Source organism: Antechinus flavipes, chromosome 1 (assembly GCF_016432865.1).
Source record: "Antechinus flavipes isolate AdamAnt ecotype Samford, QLD, Australia chromosome 1, AdamAnt_v2, whole genome shotgun sequence".
Taxonomy (NCBI): domain Eukaryota; kingdom Metazoa; phylum Chordata; class Mammalia; order Dasyuromorphia; family Dasyuridae; genus Antechinus; species Antechinus flavipes.
In genome coordinates this window covers 331190285-331208795 of record NC_067398.1, presented here as the reverse complement: position 1 = coordinate 331208795, position 18511 = coordinate 331190285, and the positions used below count along the sequence as shown (strand labels likewise).

At 38.3% G+C, this 18511-nt stretch overlaps 1 protein-coding gene across 1 annotated transcript in view; it reads right to left on the bottom strand.

The window, feature by feature from the left end:
• Positions 1-11837: 11837 nt before the first annotated feature.
• The window catches only part of PRKCB (protein kinase C beta), a 650080-nt gene continuing 643406 nt past the window's right edge, over positions 11838-18511 (bottom strand). Inside the window, exon 17 of the mRNA XM_051967376.1 lies at positions 11838-15906. Within this exon, the coding sequence (XP_051823336.1) occupies positions 15754-15906 (153 nt within the window). The 3' untranslated portion in view covers positions 11838-15753. The remainder of the gene's footprint in view (positions 15907-18511) is intronic.

Genomic DNA, 18511 nt, shown 5'->3' with positions numbered 1-18511 from the left:
ACCAGTGCTACAGGATAAGGGGTCTAGTGGTTCACTTGGTGCTGTAGTGAGGTGTGAATAGAGTGGCACAGTTGTGGGAAGGTAACTGCTGTAATTGGTGGTTCACTTGATACTACAACGGGGCACAAAGGGAAACCTGGTCCCGGTGTCTTCCTATTTTCCTGGAGCTCAGGGCTCATCTGCTGTTGACTTGTTTGAATGCTTCTTGCCTAGAATGGATTCCCCCTTTGCCAGAATGAGACAAATATTTCCTTCTGACTTTCCAAGTTGTCTCAGACTAGAAAATTGTTTTACCCATCTTTTTGTTGGTTCTGCCATTCCAGATTGATTTTCAGGAGCTATTCTATACTTGTTTAGAGCTAAATATAGGAGAGTTCAAGCAATTTCCTCCTTGTTCCATCATCTTGGCTCCCAGAAGTTCCAGTTTTCTCATATGTAAAATGAATGTGTTAAACTAAAGTATACTTACAGTCCCTTTCAATTATGATATTCTTCTGATATTCTAAGGTTCTGTTGAGCTCAAGTATTCTTTATTTTTTCCATTCAAATTATTTTTTATTTATTTTTTATTATAACTTTTTATTTACAAAACATATGCATGGGTAGTTTTTCAATATGGATCCTTGCAAAACCTTCTGTTCCAACTTTTCCCCTCCTTTCCCCCACCTCCTTCCCCTAGCTGGCAGATAGTCCAATACATGTTAAATATGTTAAAGAATATGTTAAATCCAATATATGTATACATATTTATATAGTTATCTTGCTGCACAAGAAAAGCTGGATCTAGAAAGAAAGGGAAAAACCTGAGAAAGAAAACAAAAATACAAGTGCACAATAACAGAAGGAGTAGAAATGCTATTGTAGTCATTTCCCATAGTTCTCTCTCTGGGTATAGATGGCTCTCTTCATTACTGAACAATTGGAACTGGTTTGAATCATCTCATTGTTGAAGAAAGCCATGTCCATCAGAATTGATCTTCATATAGTCTTGTTGCCATGTATAATGATCTCCTGGTCCTGCTCATTTCACTCAGCATTAGTTCATGTAAGTCTCTCCAGACGTTTCTGAAATCATTCTGCTGGTCATTTCTTATAGAACAATATTCCACAACATTCATATACCATAATTTATTCAGTCATTCCCCATGCCCAGTGATGGGCATCCATTCATTTTCCAGTTTCTAGCCACTATAAACAGGGCTTCCACAAACATTTTGGCACATACAGGTCTCTTTCCCTTCTTTAGTATCTCTTTGGGGTATAAGCCCAGTAGTAACTCTGATGGATCAAAGGGTGTGCACAGTTTAATAAATTATTGAGCATAGTTGAGCACAAGTATTCTATGTTCTACAGGATCTGAGAAGACCGTGTTCTTTCCAGTGCTAAACTTACATAGTTTATTTTCTAACATTCTTGGCAGCACTGATATTCTAAGTGTGTGAGACTTAGTGTTAAGGATGCTGATGCTACTCTAGGAGCTAATGGATGAGTTACAGAGAAAATATGACATGAGTACCAGCCAACCACTATATAGACTCATTAGGAAGAGTGATCTGGGGGTACAGAAAGAATTATATGACCTTAAATTTCTCTGATTTGGAACCATGAGATACTGAAACATAATATCTAAAATATAGGTCTGACTTAGTATACACCGACATCTCAAGAAAATAGTTATACATTTTTTTTAATTTTTCAAGTTTGTATTTTTAAAGTAAAGTTTAGTCATTATTAAAAATTGTTTCATTAAGTTTTAGTTTCTTTAGTTCCTTATGATGAATTTTAAAAATCCTTTGTGACTAAGCATAGAATAAATACTTGCATAAAAAAAAAGTTCTTGACTACTTAAATTATGACTGTCTAGGTCATGGGATCATAGCTTTGATTTTGAAAGAGGACTTAAGAAATTTTTAATCCAATCCTCTTATTTTAGAGGTGAGGAAAATGATGTCTAGAGAAGAGTGAAAATCTCACAACATTATTATTTGAGATGGCTTTGGAACTTAAGGTTTCTTGACTATAGGTTCAATAATCTTACCCAGAAGTTATGATACCTTATCTAACCTTAAGATCTAACAGGAATATGTAAATTTCATTTTTATTAAGATATTAGAGTCACAAAATCTTGGAGTCGAAAGGAGCCATAGAGATGACCATAGATGGTCACATATACTTTGCACTCCTGCCTCCATGTCTTCACTTATTCTTTTGCCTAAATTTGTACAATTTTTCTCCTTCTTTACTTATTGAATTCCCAGTAACTAACTGAAATCTCTTTTGTCCTTGTAAATAATAACCTTGTCATTTCCCTTTGAATGTCATATAGAACTTTATTTCTTGTATGAACATTTATTTCTTGTATGTTCCTATGAATTATTGCTATTTATGTATTATTTCTCAAGTCCAGTCTATGACAGAAAGTTGGATGAGTTAGTCCACAAGCAATGTCTATTTTGGACAGACACTGTAGATAGAGAGTAAGTACATTAAACAATAAATATTTGGAGCCAGGTTCTAAGTCCCGATATTGTCATATATGTATGTGGGACACTGGCCAAGTTACTTAGTCTCTGTTTACTCATATAAAGGATTTAAGTTTATGAATATAGAAAGGAGGTGAAACAAATATCTGCCCCTGAAGGGTCCTTATACCTCCAAAGTTGTGATTCTATGACAATGATCTCAGCCTTGAATTGAATAAGAAAAGATAGAGAAGAGAAGAAAGGATAGTTTGTAGTCAGGGAGTTGTATGTAGCTCTTTGGTCAACTCTCAAGATTCACATTAAAACAGCCCATTTTTAAAAACACAATATCCTCCCATGGATGCTCATATGCCTATGAATCAGTAAACCTCATGATCAAAACTGTAGGTGAGCTCCAAAGGGCAACACACACACAGACACACAGAGTCATAGTGGACATAAATAGACTGCAACATTATACCAATGATGACTTGTACACAAGAGGGGACATAAAAAGATTGTCACTCAGCATATCTACAATTGGAATGGAAAAGGATGTGGGCAGACCATCGTGAGAGTGAGGGATAACAGATGGACAGTCTGAGTAATGCTTGGGTACCTAGAGAATGATAGAAGATCTAGGGGAAGGTACTTTACATGTTGGGTATTGATCTTAATTGGAGAATTTAGGGGAGAATGTGGATAAGAATTATGCATGATGTGAAAGTATAGTTAGAATGCTATATCCACGTCAATAAGGTCATAAATTGATCTAAGTAATTGAAAAGTAGTTACATATATATGACTCTAAGTCACTTATGTTACTACTCTGTCTAGTCCTGCTCTATGAGATCATAATGATATTATTTATTATCCAAAAATTGATTCTTCCAAGTCTCACATTTATAGGTGAAAAAACTGGGACCCAAAGTGGTAAAGTGATTTATACTCATGGGTATACAACTAAACAGTGGAAGGGATGAGCAAATAATCACCCACTTATTCGATTTACCAATTATCACTTATTAACTGTGTGACTTTGACTGAATTCATTTATCTCTCTCGGTCTTCAATTCTGTGAATAATAGCAGAACATTTCAAGGTTTGCAAAGAGCTTTACATGCGTTATCTCAATTGATCCTCAAAACACCCATGAGGTAAGAGCTGTTATCTCCATTTTACAGTTGAGGAAAATGAAGTTGTGGGTCACAAGTAATAGTCAGACATAAAGTCAGGTAGGACAAGTTAGAAACTACAATAGCAGCTACATTTGTAGGGTATAAAGTGTATCAGCACACTTTGGGGGAGTATTCCCATTGACCCTTGCCCTAGGAATCAGCTTGGGTACACTTGACCCACATTCTATGCACATCTATGTTTTAGGAGAGCGATAAAGGGGTTAGTTAACCAGCAGAAAGCTGCGGTCTTGGTCTTTATAATCCCAAGTGGTCTATAGAGGTTAAGAGTTATCACAATGATGAAATCCCTGACCCTTCCAAACAAGTACACCAAATATACTAAGTCTGTGACATGAGGAAAATACTGAAGCATGATTATTGATGGTCATGTTCCTCCTTCAGGGAATCCTTCTGTCCCCTAGGAGATCAAGGTTTAAATTCATCTGGTGGGGTGTTGGTAAAAATCATGAATGGGGCACTTCATTCAGTTTGGAGATAACCTCATGCCAGATTGCTGAATTATACTGTAATATTATGTATATTATGAACTATATTTTCTTAGGCTTTTATGACGACTATTTCCTGAAACTTCTTCAGGTTCTGGCCTTTCATTGTAAAAGGTTGACTTAATCTAAAATGAGTTATCTTCTTATCCCTTTGCCTTATCTTGAACCCTGGCTGGGAATCTCACTTCCAAATCACCTCTCATGTTGAGACATTTTCTTGACCTGAGTTCTGGGAGAACCCATGGAGTATCTTTTCTGGAAGTCAAATAAAATAAGTCAAAATAAAGCAAACTGAAAAGAAAATTAAAGAAAGGTGTTTAGTGAATTTTTGTTATTTTCTGTTAAGACTCTTGGAGGTGAATGTTGGGTGGACACTAAAGGTGGATGAGCATCTTTAAAAAGGGTTGGACAAGCCCCCCAAAAGCAGTGCTGGTTCTCTCTGAACATTCCATATACTCCTCAGTTTATAGCAATATGCAGGGAGGGGTCTGTAGTTCAGTCAAATAACACTTTCTAGTCAGTGTTGCTTTGTTCCCATTGTGCTAGGACATGTGTCCCCCTTTTTAAGGTCCCCCTCATGTATTTTGGCTTCCATTAAAATATAAGCTCCTTTAAGGCAAGGATTAGTTTTCATGATTTTATTTATATTTCTAGCACTTAGCACAGTGGTCTGGCAGATTCTTGTATTATTCAGTTATTTCAGTCATGTCCAACTCTTCCTGACCCCATTTAGGATTTTCTTGGCAAACATTCTGAAGTGATTTGCTATTTCCTTCTTCTCATTTTAAAGATGAGGAAACTGAGGCAAACAAGAGTTAAGTGACTTACCCAGTATCCTACAGCTAAGAAATGTCTGAGGTCAGATTTGATCTTAGGAAGATGAGTCTTTCTGAGTCCAGGCCAGTACTCCACCCCCTTGTACCTCCCAACTGTCCAGGCAGGACAGCAAACTTTTAATAGATACTTACTATAATTTCTGTCCATCTATTTGCTCACTGACCTGCCCATCCTTCTGGACAGTAAACCAAGCAATCATAGAATATCATATATTTGTCTCCTCTTGATACAATGCCTCAGATGTATTTTAAATTCAATTGGGTATTTAGAAATTGCTTCTTATTCATCAAAGACTAGATCCCATCTGTTCTTTACTTCTGGGTTTGCAGAGATTCTGGATGTTTGAAGGTTTTGGAGTTCTCTCTGAGTATCCCAGGGTTTGATTGTGTCTGCTGTGATTTTTTCAGTTTTATTTTCTCAGTGGTTAACTGAATGGGGGTGGCACTGAAGGGTGGGAAGACGGATGTACCAGAATAAACTAAAGCTTTTGGGGACTTTTCCTCTAGAATGAGAGTTCAGTAAGTACTAAATAAGCCAGGGTCCAAATATCTAGGAACCTGATAGGAAGTAGTGGTAATGGAGGAAAGGAGGGAGGGGAAAGATTACCAGCACACAGCTATATTTTTAAAAAAGAGACCTTTAATGGGAGGGAGAAGTTGCATGGGACCATCATTTCACTATCACTCCCCATCATGATATATTCTCCTTGATTCTGACCCAACTTTCTAAGCTGTAGCCCTCTGCTATGAACTTTTCTGCTTCCTGTGTCCTGAAAAAAAGCCTCGGCTTTGGTTACCCCATGAATTGTCTTATCTCAGTGCTGTCTGCTGTTTACTCTCTTAGATCAGGACACCTACCTTGCCTTCTTTCCCTTGAAGGTACTTTCATTAGTTGCTGTTAATTGTCCCCTAATCACCAGCATGAGTCTAGTCTGGCTCTCCTCCTCTCCCCACAGGGCAATAATTTAACATTCAGGAGTGAAATCTAAGGGAGAGAGAAAGCACCGAATACTTGGGTTGTGAGAGAGCAGCATGTGTGTGTGTGTGTGTGTGTGTGTGTGTGTGTGTGCGTGTGTGTGTGTGTGTGTGTGAAAGAGAGAGAGAGACACAGAGAGAGAGAGAGAGAGAGGAGGGAGAGGGAAATATATATACATATATATACACACACACATAAAGAGACACAGAGAGACAGAGACAGAGAAACAGACAGATTCAGAGAGAGACAGATACAAACAGAAAGAGAAGAAGAGAGAGAGAGAAAGGGGAAGGGAGAGACAGAGACAGAGGAAGAGAGAGGAGGAAGGGAGAGAAAAAGAAAAAAGAGAGAGAGAAAGTGAGAGAGAGACAAAGAGACAGACACAGAAAGATGGAAAGGCAGAGAAGGAGGGAAGGAAGAAGGGAAGGAGGAAGAGAGAAAGAGAGGAGGAAGAGAGAGAGGAGAGACAGAGACAGAGATAGAGACAGAAAGACAGAGAGAGACAGACAGACAGAGACTGACTCCTTTGGGGGCCTGCCGTGGGAAGGCACTGGTCTCAGCAGTCTCCCTGCAGCATCCCCACCACTCAGGCAGCACAGAAGGCTCAGGAGATAGTGGGTGGAGTAGGCTTCTTCAGCCGTGAAATTAAGAGAAGAGAAATAGTTAGCTTCTTCATTCAGCCAATGGGGCTCTGGCTCAGTTCCCCCAGTGAGAACTCTAATCTGCTAAAGCCCATCCGTCCATCCCCCTCTTCCCTTTTAGTTCCCTCACACTTCCATTGCAGTCCCAGGAAATCTCCGGGTTTTGTGATGATGCTTCCCTAAGGCAAAATGATGTAATGCTAGTTTTATGCAGTCAGAGCAGATCAGTCTGAACCCACTTTGATGGTGTTAAATGGAGAATGACAAGGGATGTGATATAAGCCTCTGACCTCAGACACACCCAGGTCCTCCTCCAGCATCCCAGCCCTCCTGGGGCCCTCCTGTCTGAAGGACACTGGTGACATTCCTTTCATTTTACATTTTAGCTTTGCAAGTTCAGCACTTAAGGGACTGCTTCCTGCTTCCTGGAGACTGGGTCTTTCAAAAACCCAGTCCCCCAGTAAAGTAGGAGTTTGCATCTTGTAGGTGAAAGAACAGATGCAAAGGAGAACTGGTTCTGAATCTTCTTGTTCTTCAGTCCTGTCCAATATCATTTGGGCTTTCCTTGACAAAGATAAGTTTCCATTCCTTTCTCCAGCTCATTTTACAGATGAGGAAACTGAGGCAAACAGGGCTAAGGGACTTGCTCAGGTCACACAGCTAGGAAGTGTTTAAATCCAGATTTCAACTCAGGGACATGAGTCTTCTTGACTTAAGGCTCAGTGCTCTAACTCTTTTGTTGTGTGGTACCCTTCTGAATCTTAACGCTGATATTTCTTGACTGTGTGACTGCAATTAAGTCACTTTATATCTTGAGACTAAATTTTCTCATCTATAAAATGGGGGTCATAATACTTGTGCTACTTTTCAGGGTTCTAAGGAAAATGTTTTGTAAACATTAAAATGCTATAGAAATGGGACTAGTAATTATAATTATCTTGGTTATGTCTTCCTATGTCTAACATATAAGCCTTAGATATAGGTATACTTAATTGAGAGAGGGAAAATCATCTGCTCTCTGCCCAATTTAAAAAAAAACACACAGAGAAATAGACCTTTTTAATCAAGCAGTTTAAAATAATTGGTATTACTAAATTCCCATCAAATAGAATAGGATTTTAAAGAAATAGCCAAATATAATTTGATACCTTTCTCAATAATCTTTAACTATTAACAACTAGCACTTTATCTAACTCTAGTTTTATCTTCTGATGTTAGCAAAAAACTCCTTTATAACTTAACCAGAGATCTCACATACCAGAATATCCCTCGTTTTGTTCTTTAACTTCTAATTGCTCTTGCTGTCATTCAGGAGCAGGAGATAATTCCTCTTTTGGGGCTCCAGTTTCCACCTCTTTTTTGTACTGTGGTGTCCTCTTCTCACCTCAGTCCAAATCATTCAGAATTCACAATTCAATAGGGCATACAACTCCAGTTTAGTATTCAGCTGAGACTATGCTTGATATGGGTTAATTTACAAAATTGACAAACATAAGTCAATTCAGCTTTAAGTTTTTATTTTGTTTTCATTTAAAAATAAATTTTACTGATATATTTTGTTTTTACTTCTTTGATTTCTTCCAATATTTCTTCCCATCTCCCACAAATATTACAGAGATTTTTTTAAAAAAGAAACTCCCAAATAAGCTACAAAGGACATATAAAGGAAGATATTATCTGCTTTAAGAAAAAGAACTAATAGAAGTATGTATAGAATTTTACATACACACATATGTCTAATGGTAGCCATCTCTAAGGTGGGGGAAGGGAAGAAAAAAAAGAAAAGAAATTAATGTGCTAACTTTATATGTAAAAGGAATAGCAAATTGTATATAATAGATTTGCAGTGTCATGTGCAATCATCTTTTTTAATATATTATGTTATGGATATTCTTATTTTATTCCATAAATTAAAAATCAATTAAATAAAAATTAAGAAAGGAAATAAATCAACAAAATCAATTAATACAGTCGAAAAAAATTTTTTACAACATTCCACACCTATGGACTTGCATGTCTTCAAAGGAGCAGGAGGAAATACCATCTCATATCTCTTCTTTGGGACCAAGTTTATTCTCTATAATTACTATTACTAAATAATCAATTTTTGATTGTTTTGTGGCTTATTCACCTTTTAAAACAATATGAACTTGAAAAGGGTAAAGAAGCCTTATGGGTATTACTTATCTTGATTTGGTCCATCTACTAAGCCTGCCTTCTGTCTTCAGTTTAGTTTTCATATAATTTTTATGGATTGATATATATTATGATTCACTCTGCAAAGCACACACTTTTAAAATACTTCCTTATGGCACAGACACGTTCATGTTTCTGAGGATCTTACTTGATAACTAACTTTAAAAGAAGGATATTGAGAAAATATATGGATATATACACATGTATATGAATGATCCATTAATAAGTGTATATTATTATGATGTGGCAATATGCTAGGACAGTTCAGATTTTGACAGATCATGTCAAGCTGGATGGATTTGGAATACAGGCAGAATGATATGCAATGTCATCTGAAGATCACTAATAAGAGCAGAACGGTTCTTTAACAGAATGGAGAACCCATCTTTATTGGTCACAGTGACTCACAAAAACTATCTATTAAGTTATTTAGGATTAGGACTTGTAAATTTGAAGGGGTAGGGTATACTTTCACTAATGAAATCATAAATTTTTCGAAAAACTGACATATACCATTGCTATGTGAGATGGCGGGCTGAACATCTGGACCTAAAGAGAGTTGATTAATTGATTGCTGAAAATTTGGAGAAAGATTTCTGGTGGATACAACAGAATCTCCTTTACTTTGCTTCTGTTCAACATGATAATTAATGATTAGGATGCAGACATGGATGCATGTTTATCAAATCTGTGTTCAATATAGAGCTGGCAGCTAATACATTGAATGAGATGATTAGGAATCTAGAAAGATTTAGACAAACTGGAATGATGGGTGAATCAAATAAGATAAAACTGAATAGAGATAATTATAACACCTGGGACCATTGCAGAGGAACATGATAGGAGGGAGGTGGCTGAGCAACAATTTGTGTGAGAAAGATCTCAGCAGTTTCTGTGGATGTGGCGGCCAAAATAGTTAATGCTCTTTTAAGGGGCCTTAACATAAATGTAGCATTCTGAACAAGGAAGCTAATAGTTCCATTGATCAGACTAAATCTGGAGTACTGTATCTGTTTCTGGGAACCATACTAATAAATCATATTCTGAGCAAATTTCAAGGAGAGTCACCAAGGGTGGTGAGAGGACTTCAATCTAGGTCAAACTTATTAAAGCTGTTAAAGCTAATCACGGCCTTTGAATATTTGAAGATCTATCATTATTGTCATCTCATATCAATTTTATATCATGTCAAGTTCACCCGGTAATAAGTGGTAGGATGGGGATTTGAATCCAAGTCTTTGATTCTAAAGCTAATGCCCTTTCTATTAATCAGACATGCTCCATTTACTTAGGATGGTGGAGCTGGAATTGACCTTAGAACACAAAATATAAGAATTTAGAAGCATGTTAACACAAATAATATGGACTGCTAGAGCTGGAGGGTATCTCAGAAGCCATTTAGTTCCATTCCCTAAATTTATAAAGGTGAGGGCAGCTAGGTTTTAATGTGCAGAGTTCTGGAGTCAAGAAAATACATCTTTCTGAGTTCAAATCCAGCCTCAAAAACTTATTGGCTGAATGACCCTGAGCAAGGTATTTAGTCCTGTTTGCCTCAGTTTCCTCATTTGCAAAATGACCTGGAGAAAGAAATAGCAAACCACTCCAATATCTCTGCCAAGAAAGCCCCAAATGGGGTCACTAAGAGTCAGACAACTGGAACTACTCAACAAGAACAACATTTTAGGAATGGTGAAAGTGAGATCCATTCCCCATTAGTGGAAAGGTGTTAAAAATACTTATAAAAGCCAGGATTCAGGTGGTAAGGATGATATATTTAGACCTGGAAAGGACCTTTGAGATAAAGACAGAGTCCATAGAAGAAACAGCAGCTAAGGAGATGGCAGTAAGAAAAAGCAGAGATAAGTTAAGTAAGAACAAATAATGCCAGGTTAGACTCAGTTTCTTTTTTGACAGGACTGTACGAGTGACAGGGTAGGGTAAATCCAAAGGTGTACTATAGTTAAATTTTGACTGGATATTTCCCAGTGTGATGGAGAAGAGGTAGAGATGGTTACAGATGATAGCACAGGTTAGGTAGGGATTGGGATATTTGAATGACCAAATCCAAAGAATGATGATGGATGGATTAATGTCCATTTGGGGGGGGGCGGTGTCTTGCAAGGTATCACAAGATTCTATTTTTGGGTCAGTTCATTTCACATTTTCATCCATGTTATGAAGACATTGGTGATACACTTATAAAATGTGTATGTCACAGAAATTAACAGACATATAGCTATTATATAGGATAGCAGAATTGTGATATAAAAAAACTTTCAATAGGCTGGAATAAATAGGTAGGATCTAATAAGAGGCACTTATAGAGATAAATGCAAAGTGCTTCACCTAAGCACAGAAAAATCAATTGAATTATTACAGGACTGGAAATGTGTGAGTATGTAATGTTCGTGTAAAATTGGATCTGGGGTTCTGAGTAGACTGCATATGAGTGCTCACTGCCAATCTTAGGCTGCATTAACAAGAACATAATATGTCAAATAAGGGAGCTGGTGGATACTAGCTCATAGTTCCCTTTGACTTTGCCCAAACGGACACAGTCTGGAGCATTATGTCCAGTTTTAGAAGTCATACTCCTGATAACAGGGAATGCACTGAATAGTGTTTAGGTTTTCCAGAACTTGTGTGAAGAAGCAATGATGATTAGAATGGTGATGGGGATTGACACCCTACAGCAGAGTAACACAGGGCGTGGAGCAAGGAAACCTGAGTTCAATTCCAGTTTCAGACACTTATTAGCTGCATGACCCCTGGGCATTTCACCTCTCTGCCCAATTTCTTTAACTATAAAATAGGAATCATTGCTTCACAGGGTTGTGAGGATCAAATGAGATAATGTTTTTAATGTCCTCAGCACTGTGCCTTAGCTTAAAGTAGCTAATAATTGCTCTTCTCTTCCATTCTTCCTTGCCATTTGGGAAACAAAGTTCTGACCTAGAAAAGGGAAGATGTAGGAAGCCCAAGGTCACTATTTTCTTTAAATAAATTCTGCAGTTCTCAAGAAATGTCACACAGAGTCTTGGATTTCTATAAATTATAGATTTTATTTATTTTCATACATGCAGCAAGTAGAACTGAAGTTATATATCCATCTATGATGCAGTCTTTAGAATTCCTTTAGTCAAACACATTAGATTTAAGATAAGGTATCAAAATTATCAATACTTGCAGATGAAAAGAAAGTCACAATACACACAAAATGAAAAGGTGGATCATGGCATTTTTGCATTCCCCATGAAACATGATAAGAAATAATGCTATGTGGAATCCAAGAGCCCCTCGAGGGCCCTGCCTCTTGGGTGAGCAGTGAGAAAAAACACAATTTCTGGGAGGGCCAGGCTCTCCCTCCTCCTGTGGAGATGAACTCTTTTTAGGTTCGTTTTAGAAAAAGATAACCTCAAAGACCACTTAGCTTGGCACAGTGTGACCCAGGGCACTGAATCTAACATACTTATGGTCCCTGCCTTTGACTGGGCCAGCAGTGAATAATGCTTAGGTTTTCTGGAACTTGTGTGAAGAAGCAGGACCCCAGGCAGGAAATTCTGGCCAGATTTAGTCAGTTCTAAGATTTTCAAACTCTATAACTCTGAGTGCAATATTTAATGGCTGGTCCCCAAAGCTCTGGGGCAGGAGTAGGCCTTATATATCTATCTCTACCATCAACCTTGGTCTGGTTTGGCTTTAGATAATCCCCTCTATTTCCCTTAGCTCAGATGAACCCAGTTTGGTTGCTGAGTTTTTTTTTTAAGAGCTTTACTAGTACTTAGGGAAAGAAAGTAAAAGGACAACAAATTAACAGATCTGTCAAGCTACAAGCCCAATAATTATAGGATAAGAAACCTTTGGTTAGCCAAAGTGGCCGGGCTAACAAGTATTGAGAGAGACCAATTAGAAGATCTCCTTTCCTTTTCTTTCTGGCAGGGGAGATTGCTTCTTCATGCTTTGAAGCAAAATTGCTGGCCTTAGACCTAGAATCTGTTCATCACATATGTCTTGAGGTCATTTTTGCTCAGGGAGGGACTTGGAGAAACTCCCTGAGAGCATTCTCATCTCATCCCTCAAAGAGTACCAGACCCCTATAGAAGCCCTCATCGATAGAGTAAAGCCATTAGATGGACTTGATTTATCTGTTCTAAAGTCACATGGAAAATTGGGCCTTGGTAATTGATCAAAGATGCTCCATCTTCCAGGCATATAATTTGCATTTACTTTTTTTGTACATTATTTCCTCTCCCTCCTCCCCCACCTAGTAGAATATAAGTTTCTTGAGGGCAGGGAAATTTTTATTTTTTTTCCTCCAATCTTTTACACAGTTCCTGGCACACAGCAAGCACTTAATAAGTACTTATTGCATTTGATTGAGACCAATATAGAGTTCAGTCTTCAGCAACACTGGGAGACTGGAGTTTTAATCTTGGTAACAACATTTTTTTTGATAGACTTCAGTTTCCTCCTATGTGAAATGAAATGGCTGGACTAGAAAGCTCTTCCCATCTCTGGCATCCTGTATTTAAGAGTTCTAAAGTCCTCTTACCGACCACTTATGTTCTTGTTCTAAAGGCTCTTCCAGCTCTGACCTTCTATGTTCTGCAGGCAGGTTTCTAAGATTGTAAATTGTAGAGCAGATGCTGATCTGGATAGATGAAAAGAGTCCCTTTACTCAACTTAGTCAGCTGAGCCCTATAGCTTCAAAGAGCATTTTAATGTAATTTGGTTTTTGCCAATGTGACAGTATACCATGGCTGTATCAAGGGGGCAGCAAAAAGAGCCTGGGAGGATGATGTCAGACATAAGCCAAAAGGACAAATAGCAGGGAAAATTTTGGTTTTTCAGGGTATTGACAAATTTTATTTCTCCCTACCTGTCATCTGGGAGGAAGGAGAAGGAAGGCCTTCTCAAGCCTCTATATATCTTTATGATGCCCTGCCCAATTCAAGACAAATTGTGTAATGGTTCTCTCATTTTTTAGGTGAGGAAATTGAATTCTAGAGAAAATTAGTCTCAGGGTTATATGGCCAGTTGCTCTTTATTCTGTTTGCTTTGTTTTGACACATTCCATGGATTTTCATTTTGTTATATGTAAGCATCTTGCAATATTTTTGCCAAAAAAGATCTTTCCTGCCCATGTAAAAAGTGACTGTGGCTGGCAGAGGGATATAGGAGAGAACAAAGTCATCAGGATTGCTACAGCTTGATTCCCTAATATATCATATCAAAAAAAGATGTGTCTAGGGGCAAAACATTGGCATTTAGTTTAAAAAGGCAAAAAAAAATGTTTTTCAACAACCCACAAAAAAATACATACATTTTCTTTTCCCCAACTTCCATTCTTCTGGTCTCTATAAGTATGAATTATAATGGGCAACACTGCCAAGTTTTGGAGAAGATGACCCCAAATTGTGTGTGTGTGTGTAGATGGAAATGTAAACATCTCAGTACAGGTTTTAAGCCATGGGAGCTGTACTGGGCAAGTGGATACACATGAGTGGTGGAGGTGGGGAGAACTCTGAGTCATCTTAGGAGAACATCACAATTCATTCGATCTGACAGCAGTGCTCTTTGCTACTGCCTACTAGCTTTGGCAGGAGCAGAGACCTCTTGCATGGTACATCCAGGCTGGGATTACCATGTTTTCACAAACGGAATCAAAGGGAAAAGTAATATAAAAAGAAGATAGAAGTGAATAGCACTGGGGGCTGAATTTTGTGAAAGATTATTGAGAAATGTATTATGGAGGCAGGTGGGCCCTAATGGGAAGCCTTCCTCCTACTTGGGCCAAAAGGAAAAGCTTTTGTCAGATTTGTCAGAAGAAGAACAGAAGAGCCTAGAATGTCAGAAAAGAAATGTTAGAACAGTATCAGAGCCACAAGGCTCTTTATAGCTCACTTAGTCTGAAACCATCATTTCACAAAGGAGGTAAATGAGGCAAAATAAAAAGGAACATGCTCAGGAGGCAGAGGCTTCATAGCTTGCCAGTGACCTTTAGAAATCACCACATTACTGTTCCCTGCTGAATTTCATGGGCATCTATATTTTTGGAGAGAGGAAGATGGATGTATCCCCTTTATAGAGTAAGGAAACCCTCACGGAGACATGAGTGGGCTCAGCGCTGGGGTTTGTGCTGCCCCACTCCCCCTTGCCTTCCTCCCTGGTGTGACTGCAGTAAAGGGAACGTACCCTTTTGACAGAAATGCCCTATTTAGCAATACCCCAGGAGCCATTTCGACTTCTCTTCTGGCCTTCTCTTTTGCTTATTTAGTGCTGCGTAGACTTTTTTTTTGCCTGAGTCATTAATAAACATGAAAAACAGTGAATGAATGGCCAAGTGGATACATTTCCTATGAGCGAAGGAGGAAGACGGTAGCTTCATCAAGCCTGTTATACTATATACAATGCACTTAAAAATAGAAATGGGTAAAGCATACATCTTCAATACATTAATCAGATTTAATCATCTCAGCTTCTTGAACAAAAGGTTCCTCTAAGAGACACTAAGTTCACAGTAACAGCAAAGCTTACTCACAACTCTTAAAAATACCGACCATGCTTAGCATTCAAAGGAAAAAAAAACCCACTGTGGAGTAACTGTAAAAACTTGACCAGAATGTCAGCTTCTGATTTTAAAAATTACAAAGATGGAAGCATTTTGGGGACCAGACACAGGAGTTGGAATATATATATTTTTTGCTCATTCAATGCATAACTAAGGTTGGGTTAGAGGCTGGAAAAATTGGACCTCTGGCTATTAGGTTAATGCATTTTGCTCCAAATGAAACATTTCCAAATGTAGAAAACAAGCTGGCAAGATACATGTACAAAGATAGGCCCCAGAAAACAATCTCTCCACATGGTGAATAGTACCCAGAAGACTAGAATTCCTATTTACAACTTGGTCTAAAGTCGCCGACTTTGGACATGACCACGGGATTACACGTCTCATCTACACATTAATAACAAATTCTGGGTTAGTGTAGGAGAATCCAGCAAACTCATTTTGGTCCAAGTTCATGATGAAGAGTTTATCAGTGGGAGTGAGTTCCACAGGCTGTCTGGTGAACTCTTTATCGAAGTTAGACGTATCACGCTTGTCCCTCTGTCAAACGGAAAGCAGACACAACACAGAATGAGAAGGGAAAGAAACAAGAGAGAGAAATGCCCCCTCACTGAGATCCTGACGCCTTCTTGGATGCAACAGGAGAAGGCATCAGTGTTTTGGTTAAGTGATAACGGACATAGCAGCATGATACTGGAACTCCCTTTCTACATTCAGGATTCATTTTAATACGAGACACCCAAACAAACTTGATTGGAAGTTTGCAAAATAACAAACAAAGAACAAATCACAAACAAAAACTGTTCTACAACAGATGCCCTAATACGATGAAATCATCTCAAATAATGAAAACTTATAATGTGATATTTTTTGTGTTTTTTATAGTTGTCCACACAGACAGACAGACAGACAAACACACCCCTGTTTGCTTTGCACTTTTAGTGGAATTATTTTTATACTTATTTTTTTCTGCTACATGCAAAACAGTCACTGGAAATAATCATGGGTCAGCATTCCCCAGAATAGAAAAGGAAAACATTTGATTACTGCTTTGAGTGCCCAGGGAGGAGTTCTTGGTGCCATTCAGGAGGCTGAGAAATAACACGGACATCATTCGTTAGAGGATCCTTCCCAACTTTAGTGCCATAGTTTTTCCTTTGTACTAAGGCTTGCCCAAGTGACCACATGGGAAACCAAGTGATGCTCAAGCTGAGCTACAGCTGGCAAATGTAGGGAGGGCACAAAGCTGGAGATTCTCTCCAAGGGCATTCAAGACTAGATAATAGCACTCACATTAGTAGTAACAAAAGCCCTAATTGGAAATAAGCTACAGATGTGTAACCTTTACCAAATAGGATTGTTTCCAAAATTGGCCCTTAAACAAAATCAATCTCAGAGTTGATGCTATTGTTTTAATTAGATTGATATTCTCTTTAGAGTCATTAAAATTTAGTCAATTAACAAAGAGCTATAGTTTGCCCCCTGAGTTGTACCAGAGAGTATCTCAGTGGGAGCTAAAGCCCCTAGCACCTGTATAGAGTTTTTAACTCTCCCAAAGTCCCTTCATGGCTAATATCTATTTTTCTTCTCAGAACAACCCTGTGGGGATGGTGGATCACTTATTACCATCCTCGTTTGATTATAAGGAGAGAAATGAAATGACTTGCATAAATTCACCCAGTGGAGTTACTGAAAGAGCTGAGACTAGAGTTCAAGAACTGTGTTGATCCTAACATCTAAGCCTGCCCGAGACTCCAAAAATCTAATTATGGCCTGGCCACTCAGCTCCTCTGCCTAAGGGTCAGTGTGGTGGTAGAGCAACAGTGATAGACCACCTTGTGTCAGGAAGCTGAGTTTCACTGCTGCTGCTGAGAAGAGAATCTCAAGCCATGTTTTCTGGGTTGGGGTATGGTCAGGGATGCAAGGTATTCTCAGAATTGTTTCAAATGAAGCAACAGGGCGATACAATTTCTTATCAGAAATTTGGCCTCTCATAGAATCCTGCCCTGGGGTACAGCCTCGAGATGGCAGTTAACCATAACCAATTTTTCTGATGAATATGGCCTTCTGTTCTTTTTAAACTTTTTATATTGATTATTGTGGTCTTCCTCCAGATCTCCTTCCCCCACACCTTCCATATCATGAGCTGGGCAAATGCTCAAAGCTCAAGGACTGTGTTGTGAGATCAGATGAGTTAATAGGTAATATTATATATGGGTAGAGTTAGAGAGGGTTGTGCAGGGAAATGTGGCTGAGGGTTGGGACTACCAAGTAGTTTAACAATTACTGTTCCACTAGCCCGTCCCATCCTACATGATTTCACACTGTGAGCTTGGACTGTGGTTGTGAGACTTTTCTGATGTTGGTATGAGACACCAACTCTTAATTAGTCTAGATGGACTTGTATTGCAAGATTCTGAAAGCCTAAGCTAAAAACGAGGCAAAGAAACTGAAGAGAGATATGTCTAACTTAATATAAGAAAAAATTTCCTTTTTGTCATTGTTGTTAAGATAATTGAGATTAAGCGACTTGTCTAGGGTCGCACAGCTATTAAGTTTCTCATATTTGAACTCAGGTCCTCTTAATTCCACTGCCAATGCTCTATCTACTGCACCTAGTTGTCCCATAACTTTATAAGCAATAGGGTTATCTGATGGTAGCCAAGGTTATCTCTCAGGGTAGTGAACGGTACACAGAAAACTCCATCACCACTTGGCTTGTTTTAGAGGGACAGGTAGGGACTGGTCTGTTTGGTAACTGATAAGTTACTTTCTAATTCTGAGACTAAGGATTCTACATGAATGACATTGAACTATATATTAAAGAGACCCACTTCAAATTATTCCACATAACATGGTGCCATATTGTGAACTCTTAAAGACCTTGGCTCAGATATAAAGATACTTCTCAAAGGCAATGAGTCAAGGCTAAGATTTTCCTAGAGTCTAAATTCTGACTTTTCTTTAGTAGCTCAGGTTTGTCATTTTATTGGCTAGTGTTCATGGTACCCAGGTTTTTGGTGCATGTTCCTAATAGAACATGTTTTATGGGAAAAGCCCAGGACAAGTCTCTTTAGCCAGAAGAAGTTTGACCTACAAAAAGGTCTTCTCTCTGATTCTTTAATGGTCCATGAACTCATCCTTT